The following is a 20,382-nucleotide window of genomic DNA, read 5'->3' on the forward strand; positions in this document are numbered from 1 at the left end:
GTTATGAGAATGGTATGCCCCATACATCTGCAGGTTCTGTATCCTCAGATCCAACTTACCTCAGACTGAAAATAGTCAAGAAAAAAATTCTGGAAAGTTCCAAAAAGCAAAATTTGAGTTTGCCACACTGGCAACTATTTGAATAGCATTTATACTGTATTTACAACTGCATAGCATTGTTATGGTCTTAGGTATTATTTGCAATCTAGAGATGATTTAAAGTATATGGGAGGATGTGCGTAGGTTATACAAAAATACAATGCTCTTTTATACAAGGGACTGAGCATCTTCGGATTTGGTGTCAGTGGTCCCGGAAGCAATCCTCCAAGGGCACCAAGTGATGACCGTACCTGATGTTCATTACATTTTTCAGTTTACTGGTGTATATGTTTACATTTTTCCATAACAAAGTCTTTTTTTTTAAGTCCCCTGCAATCTCAACACCAAGAAACAACCACTGTTAACATTCTAACAAGTGTGTTCCCTTTGACTCTGCCCAAAAGCATATATTTACAATTACATAGTCTACGTACTTAGTCTCTCAGTCATGTCTGACTCTTTTCGACCCCATGGACTATAGCCCTCCAGCATCCTCTGTCCATAAGGATTCTCCAGGCAAGAATACTACAGTGGGTTGCCATGCCCTCCTCCAGGGCATCTTCCCAACTCAAGGATGGAACCCAAGTCTCCCTCAATGCAGGCAGATTATTTACCATCTGAGCCACCAGGGAATGTAGTCTATGATTCACATTTTATAAAATCAGGATATTATACAAAGTGCCCTGTAATTTCTGTTTCACACACAACAATTTATCTTTTTATGTCAGTAAAGACAAATTTACATCCTTGTTTTTAATCACTAGTTTATACTGGTGTTCCACCATTATTAAAAAATCATTTCCCAAGTTTTGGGCAGTTAAGTCATTTCCTGTTTTTCACCATCATGAATAACGTTACCAGAAGTTGCCATCTGCAATAAGAAGTGAACAGACTGGCGGCTCAAAGCATGGGTTCTGGAGTCCTGCTCTCAGGACTGACCCCCTGTGATGGGAGTAAGTTGCAAACCTCTCCACACCTCAATGTCCTCATGTAAAGCAGGGACGATAACAGAGACGATTTCATAAGATAAACGGGGCATTAATGAGCTAGTAAACATTGAAGCAATTATTTATTTCAGACGTAATTACCCAGTATAAGAAAAATGCCTGAAAAATCCCATGGACAGAGTAGCCTGGCGGGCTACAGTTCAAAGGGTCACAAACAGTCAGACACGACTGAGTGACTAAGCACTACATAAGCAAAACATTTGTTTCTCCTAAATGAAGTAGACCGCCAGGCTCTCAGGAATTCCTTATGCAAAGTCCCCATCACTTTAAGCCATAAAGACCTCATATAAAAAAAGAAGAAAAAAAAAGAAAGGGACTTTCCTAGCAGCCCAGTGGTTAAGACCCTGTGCTTCCACTGCGGGGGGGTAGGGGGGGCGGTTACAGTTTCAATTCCTAGTCGAGAAGCTAAAATCCCACATGCCACATGGAAGGGAAAAGAAAAAAACCTCATATGCATGAAGAGATTTATACTGGCTGAGCTGTGCAAGGGAATATCTTTCGAATGAAGAGACTAATGCTTGGATTTAGGTTTGTTTTCTTCTGTGAAGTCGTTAGGTCATTTTTTATTGAAAACATGACTTTGCATAAACCTTGGGAGGCTTCCTAGCTCTTGGAGAAATCCCAAGGTGAATTTCAGGTACACAGAGCTGCACTGATGCTGGGAGAGAGCTCTGGAAAATACGGGGAGCTACACAGGGGCAGGGTGACAGATGCACACAACTGTATGTGATGCAGATAAACAAAAAAGACTCTACTCAATATCGTGTAATAGCCTATAAGGGAAAATAATCTGAAAAAGAATACATATATATACATAATACATATATAGACACACAGACGTGTATAACTGAATGACTGCTCTACACCTGAAACTAACATGACATTGTAAATCAACTATACTCTAATTAAAAAAAAAAAAAAGATCAGAAATGAGGAAAACCTTTCCACATCGACTCTTTACCCACAGGTCACGTAGGAGGGAGACACTGTTTCTTGTTGATGATCACCAGACACAAAAAATGACTACTAGCTACTCTTGTCTCCTTTGCCCAGAGTCATTCAGCTTCATGGGTGACTTTGGTTTTCCATATCTTTCTCACTCTCTGTTTTCTTTTTCCTCCCCTCAACACAGGAACATAAATGCTATAGAATACGTAATTCTGTAAGTAAAATAAATTTTATTTTGCAACGGAGTTACTTCATTCTGAGTCGTGAAACACAGACTGGACAGGTGAAAGCACAGACTCTTGGAGAAAGAAATCAGAGAGGGGTCGGGTGGGTCTGCAGGAACCTGGGCAAGGCTGCAGGGTTTAGCGTCTGTGGCATCAGATAAATTGACTCAGAGGAAATGCTCTGCTCCAGAGCTCTGTGGCTTTTATCCTCTGAGCTCCAGAAGCATAAAGATGCAAACTATGCTGAAAACACAAACCAGGTACTTACTGATTCCTTGAAAGAGCTCTTCGATATTAATCGCGTTCTTTGCACTTGTCTCAACTACGACAGCACCAATGGACTCCGCATACTCCCTGGCATCCTTCAAGGGCACCTCCCTGGAAAAGAGGGCAGACCAGGAGAGGTGAGTGCCCATCTGTACAGAATAAATAACCCAGCAGAGCAAACAAACAGCTCACGTGCAAACAGCTCCCTCATGGGCCTGCAGAATAACAACTCAGTCGCCTAGTAAGTATTAGAAACGTGGGTGAAGCTTTTTCAAGCTTGAAACCCAGTCTCTGGCATCCATTGAGACAGGACATGCATATATAAGCTACTGTCCCTGGTCCTACCAAAGGAGAGAATTGCAGAACAGTAGGAAAGGCATTACAAGTGAGGCCAGCTTTCAGTTAGGATGGGTTCCAAATTTTTTTCCTATAATAATGACTCAATGTTTTTTAAAAACTGCACATGTGCACACACTTGCATATGTGCTTTTCTAACACTTTCTGTATATTGCCTTTTACAAATCAGAGAAAATACATGACGTGATCTGGAAGACTGGCAATGAACACATTTACAGTTCCAATGGCGTATTTGAACTTTCTCCTTTAAAAGGCTGTTACTGCAAAGGTTTAGGACATGAACTCAATCCAGATGAATAATCTAAAAAGACATTTATTGATGTACTTTCTCAGGTGAAGATATTGCGACAGATTGAAAGATTAAAAAAGACACAGTTCCTATTCTCCAGAAGTTTATTCATTGATTCAACCAATATTTAGAGAGAACGGTTGGATGCCAGCTCTTTCTTGTAGGCAGTCCCTGCCTTATGGAACCTACACACACAGCTATGGACACACTAAGCCACACTATTACAATGCCTGCAACACGGAGATAACAAAGTAAGTGCTCAGGAGTGGAGGGGTGGAGAGCTGAGCGTCTGATCCACAGAACCTGGGCAGGTGCCACAGAGGAGGCCACTGAAGTGTGGCCACCAGGGGCAGTGACAGTGGTCCCCCAGGTGGGGTGCGCCCTCACCCCTCACGTGGTGTGGGACCCACTGCCACGTGGACCCCTGAGCCATGTCGGCTGGACTCTACACTCGCCTTATCATTCTCACCAAGGACACTCCGGGCAAAACGACCCTTTTGAATCTACTCTCTTCCTCGTTTCTAACAGACAAGCCCCCAGGCCTCTCAGTTGTTTAAAAAAACCAAACTCTTCAGTCTTTTGGTGGCGATGAATTTTACAGATGAAATATCCCAGAAGAGGGCTTTTTCAGGTTCAGTTTGGCAAGTTACTCTACTTTTTTTTCTTTTTCTTCCTGGCCGTCTTTATCAAACCAAAGCTCAAAGGATGGGGCTCCTCCCTGCCCTAAGGTGGAGCAGAGGAGACTGTGTGTGCTCACAGGTGTGTGGTGGGGGGGCCCTCTGGCCACAAGGAAGCTGCGGAGAACCCTCCCCTCAAAGGAGGGAAGGTCAGTTCAGGCTCCAGTGTGTCCAGTGTGACCAAGAGGAATAGAATACTGTCTACCAGGATTATGGTGAGAACAAAGTCACTCATGACAAAATCCAAACCACCCACCCTGAGGGTGACGGGAAGACTTCGAGGAGGGCTGATGCTCTCACAGCTGACAACGCTGGGCCCTGGAAGGTGGAGAGAGGACAAGCGTGTCCTCCGATTTCCCCCAGGTTTAGAAACAGGTCTCGTTAAACAGATGACCTGCCAAGGTGACGTGATGACTCGGGGAGGAGGCAGGGCCAGCCCAGCAGGTTCTGCTCACACTGCTCCCATCCAACCACCCAATAGGAACCCACGTTCCTGAGGCTGTTCCTTCAGTCTTTACAAAGAAATGTCCCCAGAGTGAGGCACGGTGCAGGCAGGGTTGGGGACAGGGGCCAAGTGTGGACTGTCCTGAAGAACAGGTTCCCGCTCTGGGAGCCTGGGGGGCCAGGGGCATCCCTCTCCCTCATCAGTGAACTGAGATTAGCATCAGAAATGAGCTGGACTGCAGGACACCCAATGGGTGTCGGAGAACTGTTGTTGGAACAAACAGTACAGCTACAATCTGAAAGCAGACCCTGGGAAGGTGAGCGTGTGCTGCCTCGGGCCTCCAGCAGACGCGCGACCAACAGGTGGCCTTGGGAAGCCTTTCAGCTGAGTCAGGAGAGGTCACGCACAGCCCGGGGAGGGGGTTGGAGGGCACCTTGGAGACAGGCCTTCTGCGATCACCCTCACAAAAGACCACGGCATCCGTAACTTTCCTTCAGTTCCTTCAACAAACATTTACCAAGTGTCTGCCATAGGCTGGGTGCTTTGTTAGGCTTTCCATAGGGAAACTGAAGCAAGTCCACCCAAGCCAAGGCATAAGCACACAGCAGGTCGATTTTGATGAGAAAGAGTACTTTTAGACTTTCAAGATGAAGTTACATCCAGGAAAGCAGGACTTCCAAAAATGCTGTGCCTCAACTAAGTTCCTGTGGGTGCCTCTGACTGGTCCTCCAGCTCTTGCAGTCATCACCCCCAGACCCACCGAGGGGATCAACACACAAATCCACCAAATGTTCCTGTGAACAGAATTCATCCATGTCTTCTAACCTGTAAAACCCACTGCCTTGGCTTCCTGCCTTAGACCTCCCTGTTCATGCCCAGGCGACAGCCATTCTGGGTGCTTCCGGAGTTCACGTCTGTCTCTGGGTCTCTGCTCTCACACACCCTTCCGCATCCCCCTGATGACCGTCCACACGAGGCCTCCTAGAGAGTGCAGCGCAGCATCCCCTCCTTGAGAGCCCAGAGCCCTGGTGAGACTTGTCACCTGAATGTGCTGTGGATTTTTGTGATCAGGACCACAGTTTGTTTTGGGGAGGCTTCCCTGGTGGCTGAGATGATAAGAAATCACCCTGCAATGCAGGAGACCCAGGTTTGATCTAGGGTCAGGAAGATCCCCTGGAGAAGGGAATGGCAACACACTCCAGTATTCCTGGAGAATCCCATGGCCACAGGAGCCTGGAGGGCTACAGTCCATGGCGTGGCAAAGAATCAGACATGACTGAGTGCCTGAGGACACACACAGGAATCCTAACAGGGCCGGGCACCTACGAGGCAATCAGTCAGCACCTGCTGAATGTCAGGGTGACCGTCACCGGGAGTGGCCTTCAGCAGAGAGGAGAACTCAGGTAAAGGGGGTCCAAGCAGCCTTCAGGGGAAGTATGGGGAGTGTGGGCAGGGAAGGAGCGAAGATTCACCCAGCCAGGAGGGAGACGTAGGGCTGAAAAACACACGAGAGGGGGCATCTCCCCCAGCCCCAAGCTCCAACAGTCCTCAGAGGTCACACTGCAGGGAGGTCCACGCACCAGCCATCCAGGCAGAGGCCACCAGTTCTGGGAGGCTCCCCACGGGGGAGGAGGGCGGGAACCCACATTCCTGTGGCTCCAGACGTCTCCACAGGCCGGGCTGCCCAACGAGGGTCCTTGTTTTGTTGTTGGCGGGTGTAACCCAGCAACGCAGCAGCTGACTCATTCCAGTCTGGGGTTATTTAATTCCCCGCGAGCCTCCTCCATGGATGGCGGGGGAGGGGGGGCAGGGACCCCAAGAAGGCACTCCGGGGGCCCCGCCCGTGAGGAGGGGAGTCCAGTCAGCAGGCCGGGGCAGACCAGCACCCCGCCCTTGGGTGCCATTCCTGACAGCAGGGAGCGGTGACCTCCGTGGGCCTCCCGTGCAGAAGTGCAATGCTCTGGCCTTGAACTCTCGTTCACAATGTGTCACGGGACAGCACTCACGTCAGAAAGGCAGCCCAGCCTGCTGCTTACGGGAGTGAGATTTTCTCCTTCAGTGACCAGCCTCTTCACGTCTCCCTCGCTCAGGTCTAAGCCCCCTTTGCTGCCAGATGGCATGAACACTTTTCCATGTTAAATATAAGTTGATACCATAAAGTGCTCAAAACAGTGCCTGGCACACAAACAAGATAGACCAAAGTTTCCAGAATAAATCTTTACAAAGATGGTACAACTTTCTTAGCAAACGTCCCAAAGATTGAGGAAATGAATCAAGTGGAGGAAACAGGCAAACAGAAGGCCCAAAGTACATCCGAGCCCAAGGAGGTTTATCTGACTCATGACCCTTGTTTAATCACCCAGAAAGGCTCCCAGGCAACGCGTCACTACTCCACAGAAAAACAGGGAACACAGGCTACAGCATTAAATACATTTGTTGGTGTTATTCAGTCACTCAGTCGTGTCTTAACTCTTTACAAACCCACGGACTGCAGCACACCAGGCCTCGCTGTCCATCACTAACTCCTGGAGCCGGCTCAAACTCATGTCCATTGAATCGGTGAAGCCATCCAACCATCTCATCCTCTGTTGTCCCCTTCTCCTGCTGCCCTCAATCTTTCCCAGCATCAGGGTCTTTTCCAATGAGTCAGTTCTTCCCATCAGGTGGCCAAAATATTGGATACACTAACTTTCATAAATCACTCCAAGAGTAAAATTACATTATAAAGTTCTTTCTCCATGAGAAAAATCGGACATTAATTCAGAGTAACTTTTATTCAGAGATGGAACATAACTTTTTATAAGCCACAGATACTTGTTCTATGAAATTCTTTTTTTTTTTTTTTTGTTCTATGAAATTCTTGTGCTTGTTCTCTGCACACTTTGGTTTGGATTGTTTGGATTTTTCTTATTTATTTGTAAGTGCTCTTTGCATATTAAGGAACCTAGCCTTTTGTAATATATTTTCTGCATTTCTTTCAGCTTACCATTTGTATTTAGATATTGTCAGTGGCATTTTTTCCATACAGGAGTTTTTATATAATCAGACTTACTGATCATTTTCTTCTATGTCTTCTGAGTTTTGTATCATTATTAAATAGTTCATTCCAAGGTTATTTTTAAAAATTCAACTGCTTTCTCTAACTTTTATGGTTTGTTACTTGGCACCTAAATCCTTGATCCGTTTTGAATTTATTTTCTCTCATTTTTTCCTAATTATCCCCAAACCATGTACTGAACTATCCCCTTTTTTGCACTTGTTTAAAGATCACCTTTATTGTATACTAAATACCCCTACATATTTCACCCTATGTCTTAGATTCTGTAGTCTGCTTATTGATTTTCTGTCCATTTCTGTGACATGCTATATTGTTTTATTACTGAATTATTAAAATATATTTTAATATATGCTGAGATTAGTCCTTCCAATACTAACTATTTTTGCCTATTTATCTTTCTAGGTGAATTTTAGGATAATTTTGTAAAACCCTTTCTAAAGTGTTACTTCAAATTATTTGAGGTAATTTACCTGGAATCTCAGTGAATTCAAGATTTAATTTAGAACAAACTGACATTTCTACAATACTACTCAGTTTTACTATCCAAGGAAAAAGCACCTTTTTTATCCTACCTAGAACTGTAACATTTATCTATGTAGGTCTAGCTCAATTCTTGCTAAATTCATTCCTAGGAATTAACAATATTTCAAATTTTTAAAATGACACACACAGCAAAAAAGTCTATTACTCAGATATACATTGTTATTTAAAGAGTGTTTTCACTTCAGCTTGATTTCCTAATTGATTATTTATTATATATAAGTAAAGAATAGTTCTTCAGTTGATAATCTTAGTTTTCCTAATCCTGCTTGCGATGAAAGAAATGCACATGAAAATGAGGATCACATTATTCACACATCAGACTGGTCAAGATGAAATGACTACTATCTGTAGTGTTAGCATGTGAGAGAGAGGAAGGCTCAAACTCTGCAGGCAGCGTCACCATGTGATTCCGAAAAGTTCGTGGGTAACTGCAGAACAACCCAACCACATCTTCTAAGACGTTCCCAGGTGTCTTAGAGAAAATGCACAAAGTCTCCATTCTCCCAGAAGAGTAAACACATATGTTAAAAAACAAAACACTTTGATGCTAAAAACAAAGAAGTGAAGTGAAGTGAAGTCACTCAGTCGTGTCCGACTCTCTGCGACCCCTTGGACTAAAGCCCACCGGGCTCCTCCATCCATGGGATTTTCCAAAAACAAAGAAGCAAAATGACAAACATCCAAGGTTCCTGCTCTTCTCCTGTCTCATGACAATAGTCACGAAGCTTCTCGAGATGTCTTCAGAGGATGCCACCGGGCATCTTGAAGGGCGTCAGTGTCAGGTATGTTCTACAGACCTCCGATTCCATGATAATTTGGGGCTTATTAGAAATGAAGACCCCTGTGTCCAGACCTACTGAACCAGAATGTTTAGTGGGCTCATCTCAGAAATGGGCATTGTAGCAACTTCTGAATATCTTCTTACACTTTTGATAGCTTGAGAACAACTCTCATAGAAGGTAGAGGTAAGATCCTGAGTTTGATATTTTTGCAGTCTATGTGATTCATAATCTGACACTATGAAGTCCAGAGTTTGGTTATCTATATTATGATGACTATATACCCAGGATATAATAAAGTATACATTTATCAGACACCGTTTTATAAGTGATAAAAGAAAAATGGACTCCTGAGCTATTCCCAAAGAGCAAGTGGTTCTGGTATGTTCTAGTGTGTACATTATATTTCTAAAATACCATACCAGCACTGAGCAAGCATTTGATATTCTGCCAACCACTTGGGATAAGACAGCTACCATTTCACTGAAAAATGTCTGCCCTGTAAGTTTACTCTCTCCTCCAATCATAGCCCCCTTCCAAGGTCAAGCTTATACCACCAACTCAGCTGGCCATGAGGACACAACACGGCACCATGAGTGGGAGAGGCTGTCGACTGTCTGCTGGCATTACTTTTGTCAAAACCTCCCTCGTGTTTAAGGCATTCTAGCCAAAAGCAATGGAAATCGCAACATCCCATCAAGACCCAGCAGAGGCAGGTTGCAGGCTGTTTGCAAAGGCTGTCATGTGCCCTGAAGTGGTCTCCGTCTCCCCAGCTCCTTCGAGCAGCCACTGAAATGAATAATCAAGGCTTACTGTGCTCCCACCAGCTCGTACTTTATCTAAATATCCAAGATATTTGTGTAACACCCAGAGAGGCAACCATTTTAGCAATAAGTGAAGCCACAAAATCTCTGCTCAACATGCCAGTACTTTTAGATTCTCAGATTGACTTATTTGTAAGGTGGAACTAAAACTTAAATGAATTTAAAAAAAAAAGAATTCCTACCTTTGCAATAAATATCTGATTGGACAATAACTCTTTATAATGATTCTAAGCACTTACAGTTAAAGCACTTGGCATGTGTACCCTGGGAAGGGTTTCTGCTCCCAGGAGGCCAAGCCTGCTCGTTAATATGTGCCTGTAAATGCTATCCACCAGGTCACATTCCTGGTGTCAAGTTCAAACAAGCCAGTGTCGGGTTCCTGCCACAGATTTAGACGGACTGTTTTCTCATGAAAATGTCACAATTTGAATTGAATGAAGACTGAGCAGAAAACACAGGGTCTCAAGGGGGGGCCTGGCCATTTCCTCCACCTCCTAACACGCCTTCTCCAGACAGAAACAGGCTAGTCCCAAGAGGCCAGGGAAACCACTGGAAAAAGTCATTAGCTTGAAATTCTCTATCAAATCAGTCACCATTTATTTTCTCTTGGTAATTCAGAAATCACTGTCTCTCCTGGATACTATTCTTACTTCTTAAGAGATGAATAAAGCATGAACGTCAGCTCTGGGACAGATGCTGTTGTTGTTCAGTCGCTAAGTCATGTCCAGCTCTTTGTGACCCCATGGACTGCAGCACGCCAGGCTTCCCTGTCCTTCAGAATCTCCCAGAGTTTGCTCAAACTCATGTCCAGTAAGTCAGTGATGCCATCCAACCGTCTCATCCTGTCGCCCCCTTCTCCTCCTGCCCTCAATCTTCCAGCATCAGGATCTTTTTCAAAGAGTTCACTCTTCCCATCAGGTGGCCAGAGTACTGGAGCTTCAGCTTCAGCATCAGTCCTTCTATGGATATTGAGGGTGGATTTCCTTTAGGATGAACTGGTTTGATCTCCTTGCTATCCAAGGGACTCTAAAGTCTCCAGCATCACAGTTCAAAAGCATCAATTCTTCAGTGCTCAGCCTCCTTCATGGTACAACTCTCACATCCACACATGACTGCTGAAAAAACCACAGCTTTGACTAGACGGACCTTAGTCGGCAAAGTGATGTCTGGGACAGATACCTGGGTTTGAAGCTGGACCCCACACCTTCTCAGCCACAGGATCCGGGTAAGCTCCTCAATCTGTGTCTCTGCTTCCTTATTGGCAAGTTGGGAGAATGATGGTAACTCTCACAGACAGGGCTGTGAAGATTAAGATAAACTACTCATAACAGTTTCTGGCACACAGTAAGCATTCAGTTCAGGTTAGCAGTGTGACTCAGTCCACTATTTAAGTGAACAGTACTTAAGTAAATATTGTGCCATTTGAAAGTAACCACTGACATGGCTATAAATCTTCACAGAAGTTACATTTTGAGCTCTGAAAGGTCTGGGCAATATGTAAAGTGAAAGACGAAAGACTAGTATATTCTAAGAAAATCTCCAGGAACAAAAGCTTGTCCCTCTGCTTAAATGTGTGTTAGTTGCTGACTTTTAAAAAATCTCTCCCCCAACCCCTTAAGAAGGTTAGAAAAAGTCCTGTGGTTTTGGATTAGAATCAGAGGCATCAGTATAAATTCACATTTATCTTAATACAGATACAAATGAATGATTATAGAAATAATTATAGATACATGTGAGTGTATACTCCAGTTAGCATCCATACACATATTTCCTAGGTCTGTTTACCTAGACTTAACGACATTCCAGTAGCAATGAGCACACTCATCCCAGATTTTGGTTTCTAAATACCCTTTTCCAGTAGAAGCAACAAGAGCTGCTTGCAGAAATGGCTGAGTCTAGAGCTGTAGCCTAAAACACACAAGATGAGGCGGGAACATCTCCTTGTGCCAAAAAGTAAGGAAATGCTCAAGAACCAAAATGACAGGAATTTGTTAAAGGAACACAGGAGCAACTGAAAGGGCTCCCAGTGGCCAAAGTTGGAGCAATTTGAGCAACAAATTAAGTAACACAATATTGCACTATAACTTAAGCTTATAAATATCTGTGAGTTCACACTGATACAGATAAATGACTAAATATAAAAATCAGGGAGGGGAGACGAATTTCACCTGCAGAAGAATTACAAATAACTCACATCGGGACTCCTCCCTCAAGGAGGTGGGGCACAATCCCCACCCTCAAGTGTGGGCTGTGCCCAGGGACCGCCTTCCAAAGAGTGGGGGAGGGTAACTTTACAGTCACCACCTCGGCCAGGAGGTCAAGGTTCACCTCACCAGGGATTTTATCATGCTGATAACACAAACCCTTGCTTAACTGGTAACAAAGTCAGGAAAAGAGCACTTCACTTCTGTGGTCTTCTTCCCCTAAACATACGCCCGCCCCCAGTCCAAACATGAGAAACAAGCAGACAGACCCCAAAGAAGAGACAGTCTCCAAACTATGTGACCAGTACTAAAAACTGTCAAGGTCATCAAAAACAAAGGAAGTCTGAGAACCTGTCCCAGCCCAAAGATCCTAAAGAGACCTGGCAACTGAAGGTGATATAGTGTTCTGGATGGGATCCCAGAATAAAAAAGGGATATAAGGGGAAAGTAGTGAAATCTCAGTAATGTATGGACTGTAGTTAATAATAAAGTATCGATACAATCAATAAAGTTAATAAGAGTATCAATAATGAAATATCAATAACTAAGGAATATAGGTGTGAAAAGAAGAGAAATGAAAAGAAAAGGAGAAAAGGAAAGATAGACCCATTTGAATGCAGAGTTCCAAAGAATAGCAAGGAGAGATAAGAAAGTCTTCCTCAGCGATCAGTGCGAAGAAATAGAGGAAAACAATAGAATGGGAAAGACTAGAGATCTCTTCAAGAAAACTAGAGATACCAAGGGAACATTTCATGCAAAGATGGGCTCAATAAAGGACAGAAATGGTATGTATCTAAGAGAAGCAGAAGATATTAAGAAGAGGTGGCAAGAATACAAGGAAGAACTGTACAAAAAAGATCTTCACAACACAGATAATCACGATGGTGTGATCACTCCAGACATCCTGGAATATGAAGTCAAGTGGGCCTTAGGAAGCATCACTACAAACAAAGCTAGTGGAGGTGATGGAATTCCAGTTGAGCTACTTCAAATCCTAAAAGATGATGCTGTGCAAGTGCTGCACTCAATATGCCAGCAAATTTGGAAAACTCAGCAGTGGCCACAGGACTGGAAAAGGTCAGTTTTCATTCCAACCCCAAAGAAAGGCAATCCCAAAGAATGCTCAAACTACTGCACAATTGCACTTATCTCACACACTAGTTAAAGTAATGCTCAAAATTCTCCAAGCCATGCTTCAGCAATATGTGAACCATGAACTTCCAGATGTTCAAGCTGGATTTAGATAAGGGAGAGGAATCAGAGATCAAATGGCCAACATGTGCTGGATCACCGAAAAAGCAAGAGAATTCCAGAAAAACATCTATTTCTGCTTTATTGACTATACCAAAGCCTTTGACTCACTCACAATAAATTGTGGAAAATTCTTAAAGAGATGAGAATACCAGACCACCTGATTTGCCTCTTGAGAAATCTGTATGCAGGTCAGGAAGCAACAGTTAGAGCTGGACATGGAACAATAGACTGGTTCTAAGTTAGGAAAGGAGTACATCAAGGCTGTATATTGTCACTCTGCTTATTTAGCTTATATGCAGAGTACATCATGAGAAATGCTGGGCTGGAAGAAGCACAAGCTGGAATCAAGATTGCCAAGAGAAATAACAATAACCTCACATATGCAGATGATACCACCCTTATGGCAGAAAGTGAAGAACTAAAGAGCCTCTTGATGAAAGTGAAAGAGGAGAGTGAAAAAGTTGGCTGAAAGCTCAACATTTAGAAAACTAAGATCATGGCATCCAGTCCCATCACTTCATGGCAAATAGACAGAGAAACAGTGGAAACAGTAAAAAAATAAACAGACTTTACTTTTCTGGACTCCAAAATCACTGCAGATGGTGACTGCAGCCATGAAATTAAAAGACACTTGCTCCTTAAAAGGAAAGTTATGACCAACCTAGACAGCATATTAAAAAGCAGAGACATTACTTTGCTAACAAAGGTTCGTCTAGTCAGCCTATGGTTTTTCTGGTAGTCATGTATGGATGTGAGAGTTGGACTATAAAGAAAGCTGAGTGCTGAAGAATTGATGCTTTTGAACTGTGGTGTTGGAGAAGACTCTTGAGAGTCCCCTGGACTGCAAGGAGATCCAACCAGTCCATCCTAAAGGAGATCAGCCCTGAGCGTTCATTGGAAGGACTGATATTGAAGCTGAAACTCCAATACTTTGGCCATCTGATGAGAAGAGCTGACTCATTTGAAAAGATCCTGATGCTGGGAAAGATTGGGGACAGGAGGAGAAGGGGATGACAGAGGATGAGATGGTTGGATGGCATCACCAACTCAATGGACATGAGTTTTGGTAAACTCCGGGAGTTGGTGATGGACAGCGAGGCCTGGCGTGCTATGGTCCATGGGGTCACAGAGTCGGACACAACTGAGTGACTGAACTGAACTGATAGGTTGCTCAGTTGTGACAAATGTACCACAGTAATCATTGTAAGATGTTAAAAGTAGGGGAATCGGCGCTTCCCTGGTGGCACAGAGGATAAGAATCCACCTGCCAATGCAGGGGACACTGGTTTGAGCCCTGGTCTGAGAAGATCCCACATGCTGTGTGGCAACCAAGCCTGTGTGCCACAACTACTGAGCCTGTGATCTGCACCTAGAGAAGCCACTGCATTGAGAAGCCCTTGCACCGCACCCAGAGAGTAACCCCTGCTCTCTACAGCTAGAGAAAGTCCGCATGTAGCAAGGAAGATCCAGTGCAGTCATAAATAAACAAATATTTTTTACATAGGGAAAACTAGATGTGGGGTATATGAGAACTGTATACTAACTTTGCAATGTTTCTGTAATAATAAAGACTATTCTAAAATAAAGTTTATTTAGGCTTCCCTGGTGACTGGGCTTCTCTGGTGACTCAGATAGTAAAGAATCTGCCTGCAATGGGCAGACCAGGGTTTGATCCTTGGATCAGGAAGATCCCCTGAAGAAGTTAATGGCAACCCACTCCAGTATACTTGCCTGGAGAATTCTATGGACAGGGGAGCCTGGTAGGATACAGTCCAGGAAGTGGCAAAGAGTCAGACACCACTGAACACACACGCTACTAAGTTTAAAATTAGCTCTAAAAATAACCACTCCTCAATATACACATGTAGATTTGGGCCCCAACTCTCTCCTAATCTCCAGCAGAACACAACACACAAATCCACAGTCACACCATACACTCTCATGAAACCTCCTTTGGCCAACAAGTATCGGTTACAGAGATTCCAGACCATATCAGAAGTCCAAGACTCACGATAAGGCTGTGATGATTAAATCAGAGGAGTATAGGTGTGCCGATGACTAAGCAGGCTGGTAAAACAGAACCGAGAGCCCTAGAAACACACCTGTGCACCACGGCACGTGACCTAGGACTGAGATGGAGAGACTGCAGAGGGGAGAGAACGAACGTTACAACCAGCAGTCCTGAGACACCTGGACGTCTACATAGGAGAACCGAAGCAGCATGTACAAAATCAAGGCCAAGTGACTTAAGGACAGACGGGAAAACAAAACTGCAAAGCTTTTCAAAGATAATCAACACAGGGAATATCTTCTTGATCTTAGGGGTGTGGAAAGATTTCTTAAATGACTCATCCTCCCTCCACCCTCCATGTCAAAAAAAAGTATAAAGGAAAAAAAAAAAAAGATTAATTCTCTTAGGTAGGAATTACAGACTTCTGATGATGTAAAAATATAAAGACAGTGAAAATATAAGACATAAACCTAAAGAAGATATTTCAGCATATACTATCAAAGATAGATAACACATAGATAGACAAATGTTGTTAACACTCGTGTCCAAGTCTTTTCGACCCCATGGACTGTAGTCCCCTCGGCTCCTCTGTCCATGAGATTCTCCAGACAAGAAAACTGAAGTGGGTTGCCATTCCCTTCTCCAGGGGATCTTCCCAACCCAGGAATGGATCCCATGTCTTCTGATTGGTCGGTGAGCCACCACATGCTATGAGTAAGTAAGATTAAGGCAAACATCCCAACAGAAAAGAATGGCAAAGACTTGAACAGGTTCTTCACACAAGGAGAAGTCTCAATGGCCAATAAACAATAACATGCCAACCTGGCTGGTAACTGGGGAAAAGCAAACTGAAATTCTTATCAGCTCTCTCTCCTCGCCCTGGCGTCTTACAGCACTAAGGGCAGAAAGCACTAGGTGTCTCCTGCACAGCCGGTGCCCCCTTTGGAAAACCTTGGTGTCACCTCGGTAAAACTGAGCTCATGATTCAGCAATTAGGCCCTCACACACTCGAGCCTAGAGGAGTGCTTACACTTGGCACTAAGAGACGTGCAAGAATATTCAAGAAGCACTGTTCATAGTAACAACAAGCCAGAAATCACGGAAATACCCACCACTGCAGGATGGGGACTCAGTTCAAACAGAACCATGTGCTGGAAACGGGCAAAGTACAGTTAACTTTTGTCAGGACATCTCCCAGGGTGAGAAACAAGACATCATCTAAGACACATAGGTTATTTCATTTGTGCAAAGTTCAAAAGCAGGCAAGCCTCAGCCTAATGTTTAGAAGGGCAAACATGGGCGGCAAAGTACAAAGGAAAAAACGATGGCTACCGCAGAAGTCAGCAGCAGAGACTTCTGCAGGGAGAGAAGGGGATGTGATTGGAGAACTCGTAGGTTCAGAACTGTTCATTTTGTTCTTTAAAATTCATATGATCCTTTAAGATACACGTGAATGTTTTATAGACTCTTCATTAAGTTGTTGCTGTTGTTCAGCCTCTAAGTGCTGTCAGATTCTGCAACCCCAGGGACTGCAGCACGCCAGGCTTCCACGTCCTTCACTATCTCCCGGAGTTTGTTCAAACTCATGTCCATCAAGTCGGTGATGCCATCCAACCATTTCCTCCTCTGCCGCCCCCTCCTCCCGTCTCTTCATTAAGAGTACTTTTATAACTGAAATGGAAAGCAATCCCAGACCATTGTCTGGGAAGGACAATCATCAGTTCCTTCCTCCTGCTTGGATGAGGGATGCAGGCTTGGCCCCCACACAGCACAGAAAATCGTGCATCTCAGGGCTCACAGCACACGCTGTAACAGGGCAGACTCTACGCCTCCTTATCTCACGTAAGGAAAATGCTGGGTCCGTTGATTCATTCACTCATTTACTTGTTTGTTTGTATTGCACCTTGAGGCTTGCGGAATCTTAGTTCCCCGACCAGGGATTGAACCCAGGGTGGTGAAAATTCAGAGTCTTAACTAATGGACTGCCAGGGAATTCCCTGGTTGGGTTTTAAAACTTGCGGCATATTTCCACATCTTGTACAGTAGAGGTTTTTGACTACTGTACTGGGTTTTGTACTGGTTCACTGGCTTTTGTGCTTTTCGGTATTTGGAATAAATTGGATTTTTACCACCCAACATCTAAAGTCCTATCATTTGGTCTGTATAATTTTAAAGAAACACTTAGACCATTTTTGGCCCACTGTGAAGACTGGAATGAGCTTTAAAGTCACATGTAAGCAGTGAAAGCAATTTGTGTTTTCTTAGTCAAAAATATGTATTTCCAAATATATTTCTCATCTGCTACAGCCCTTGCCTTTCTCCCCAAACTTGAAAGCACTGGTGCCTGGTGACTTCTGATGGGGCTGGTGTGTGTCTCGGGCAGCTGCATGGGGGGCCGAGCCTGCACCATCCAGCCCTCAGCCCAGGCTCTCGGTCTGGCTGTTACCCAGGGAACTGCAGGAACCTCAGTGGTCCCCATGCCTGCCCCGAGGCTGGCAGGTAAGCTCCCCAGCTTTAGTTACTGGTGACTCCACGAAGCTCTGTGTTGAGAAGCTGAGGCCACAGAGGCTCAGGAGAAGACAGAGTCGTGATTGATAGACAATGGAGCCCCGGGTATGAGAGACCCAAGCAGGAGGCAGGACCCCACGCACATCAACCCAAACACTCCACACACTTGTAAGCTGTTTACAGACTGTCCCCATACCACCCACCGTCTTCTCCCCATTCCCAAGCGCAGGCCTGTCACAGGCCCCCATGACACCCGTCAAAGGCCCTCCCTCGTGCCTGCCTCTGTCCACTGTCCTCCCTTCCCGGCATCGCCTCCTACCCGCTCCTCCTGAACAGCCCAGTGTGCGACACGTGGTATCCAAGGCCTTCCCCATCACCTCCGTGACTGTGCGCTTTCCTGTTCCCGAATCCCTCTGCCCTCCTGCACCCGAACAGGGAACTTTATTAACATAGTTTTTATTGCTCACTAGGCACTTTCCCCCTCTCCCACCGTGTGGGCCTCTTGGCTCCCCAAACAAAGGAAAGAGCTCTAAGGAGACACTTTCTTCTCTTTCCATGTACTTCCCACAGGGCCTCCAGTGGGCTGAGTCAAGTCAGGAAGTTGATCCCAATTCAATTCCAGGGTACTTTCAAACTATGCCAGGCATAGCTCAGCACAAGGATTAAAAGGCTTACACAACCAACCAAAATCTGTTAGGTGAGCCTGGCTCCCCCTACACACACACACCCCAAATCTATTTACTCTCGTCTGTTAGGTGAGCCTGGTCCCCCCTACACACACACACACACACACACACACACCCCAAATCTATATACGCTCCTTCTCCAATTCCCAGTGAAAACCAAACTGTAGTCTCTGGCAATTACAGAAGAAGCCAAGTAATTCAGATTAAAGTAAAAGAAGGTCAAGCTCTAAATAAGGTCTCGAGTGTATACTTGGCTAATGTCCCAGAAAAGTCGTACCAGCAGGCGGAATCCGGAGCAGCTGGACTGGCTGACCAAGAACTCGACTCCGCTGCCATGGACAGGAATCAACAGCAGGTGCCCGCTAGGTTCACAGGCCTATCACTTACCAGACTATTTCTGTCTAGAGGCAGAAAGTTTATCCTTCGGGCAAGGACCCGTCCACCAGGCTTCCCCCTCCAGGCTGTCTTAAATGGGAGTTTTTATATAGTTCCACTGTTGTTCTGTACAGCATGTGTGTGCATGGAGGGGGGCAGGGAGTGGTTAAATTCATTCTTTGGCTCAGTGTGTTTACAAAGCTTTAGTTCATCATATACAATATATATAATATGCAGGTATGTGCACATATACATATGCACACACACACCACTGCCTAAGATTTAATTTTTTTTAAATCTAAATCTAGTTTTTGGTGAATTGAAACTTTTACTAGAGTAGTTGTGGATTCACTCGTAGTTACAAGAAATAATACCGAGAGTCCTTGTACACGTTGCTCTGTTTTCCCAAACGGCACCATTTTGCAGAATCCTGACACCCACACTCCATCTCGTTCAGATTCTCCTGGTTTTACTGGTGCTCCTCTGTATGAATTAAGCTCTACACAGTTTTGTCACCCGTGTGGTTTGCGTGTCCCCCCCGCCCACAGAGAGGAGACAGTTCCAGCATCACAAGGATGTCCATGAGGCCCTTCCTCCCCCCACCCCCCACAATCATCCCGACCATAACTGCTAATCCCCCTCTGTTTCAAAAATGGCTTCACTCCCCAAACATTATAAAGTAGAATCATACACCAATCATACACCATGAAACCCTTGGTACTGGCTTTACTCACTCAGCTGTATTTCCCTGCAGGTTCGTCCAGGTGGCTTGCATCTGTTCTGTTTCTTTACATTGCTGAGAAGTATTGCACAGTGTGACTCACCTGCTGTGTCCACTCAAGGACAGGCGGACTGATTCTGCCACTAACAAGGCTTCTATGAACACTCACATGCTGGTTTTCTGTGAACCCACATTTTCATTTCTCTGGGATAAATGCCCCAAGAGTGTGATTGCTAAACACACAATGATTTCATGCTTGGTTTTAAAAGAGATTGCCCAACTGTCTTCCAGAGTTTTATATTCATGTAAATCACGTCCCAATCACATCCTCTTCCTCGGCCACAAATGCTGTGTTATGAAGTGGGGCAATCCTTCCACGGCAATTTAGAAACAGATAGAGCATCAGGCCAGGATCTTTCTAGAGACCAAAAATGGAACAAACCAAATATCAGAGCTAAAGGCACCTCTGTTTTTTCACTATGTGGATACCAGTGAAAACTGAAAGTGTTAGTCACTTAGTCATATCCAACTGTCTGCAACCCCATGGACTATAACCCACCAGGCTCTTCTGTCCACGGAATTATCCATAGAAGAATACTGGATCGGGTTGCCCTGTCCTCCTCCAGGGGGTTTTCCCGACCCACGACTCGAATCCGAGTCTCCTGCATTGCAGGTGGATTCTTTACCGTCTGAGCCATGAGTGCCTTGCAACAAATTCCACTCTTTGCTGAAATTAATTTCAATTGGGTTTCAATTCTCTGTAATCAAGAGTCCTAATTTCATTCACGTTTAAATCATGTTTTGCTTAAACTGTCACCCATCAGTTCTCCCACGATCTTCAAGGCTTAGTTCACAGAAAGTCACACCTTTACCACAATCCGTGGTGTCGGCTAACAGAGGCTTTCTCTCAGCAGAGCCCACCTCCATCTGCCCACCCCACCTCCTTCCAACCACAGAAGTGAAAGCCATTCGGCTGGGCATTCTAGATATCAGGCTGTCTCAGGATTACAATAAAGAAGGCAGAGACCTAAACTAAGTCTAGAGAGTTTAAAGATTTGTACCCTGAAAAACAAACAATTGAGTGGTGGTTACGGGTGTGATTACAA

At 44.7% G+C, this 20,382-nt stretch overlaps 1 protein-coding gene across 1 annotated transcript in view; it reads right to left on the bottom strand.

The window, feature by feature from the left end:
• The window catches only part of RAB31 (RAB31, member RAS oncogene family), an 81,938-nt gene that overhangs the window by 8,048 nt on the left and 53,508 nt on the right, over positions 1 to 20,382 (bottom strand). Inside the window, exon 6 of the mRNA XM_070452646.1 lies at positions 2,547 to 2,656. Coding sequence (XP_070308747.1) covers positions 2,547 to 2,656 — 110 coding nt within the window. The remainder of the gene's footprint in view (positions 1 to 2,546; positions 2,657 to 20,382) is intronic.

This window comes from Odocoileus virginianus, chromosome 22 (assembly GCF_023699985.2).
Source record: "Odocoileus virginianus isolate 20LAN1187 ecotype Illinois chromosome 22, Ovbor_1.2, whole genome shotgun sequence".
Lineage (NCBI taxonomy): Eukaryota > Metazoa > Chordata > Mammalia > Artiodactyla > Cervidae > Odocoileus > Odocoileus virginianus.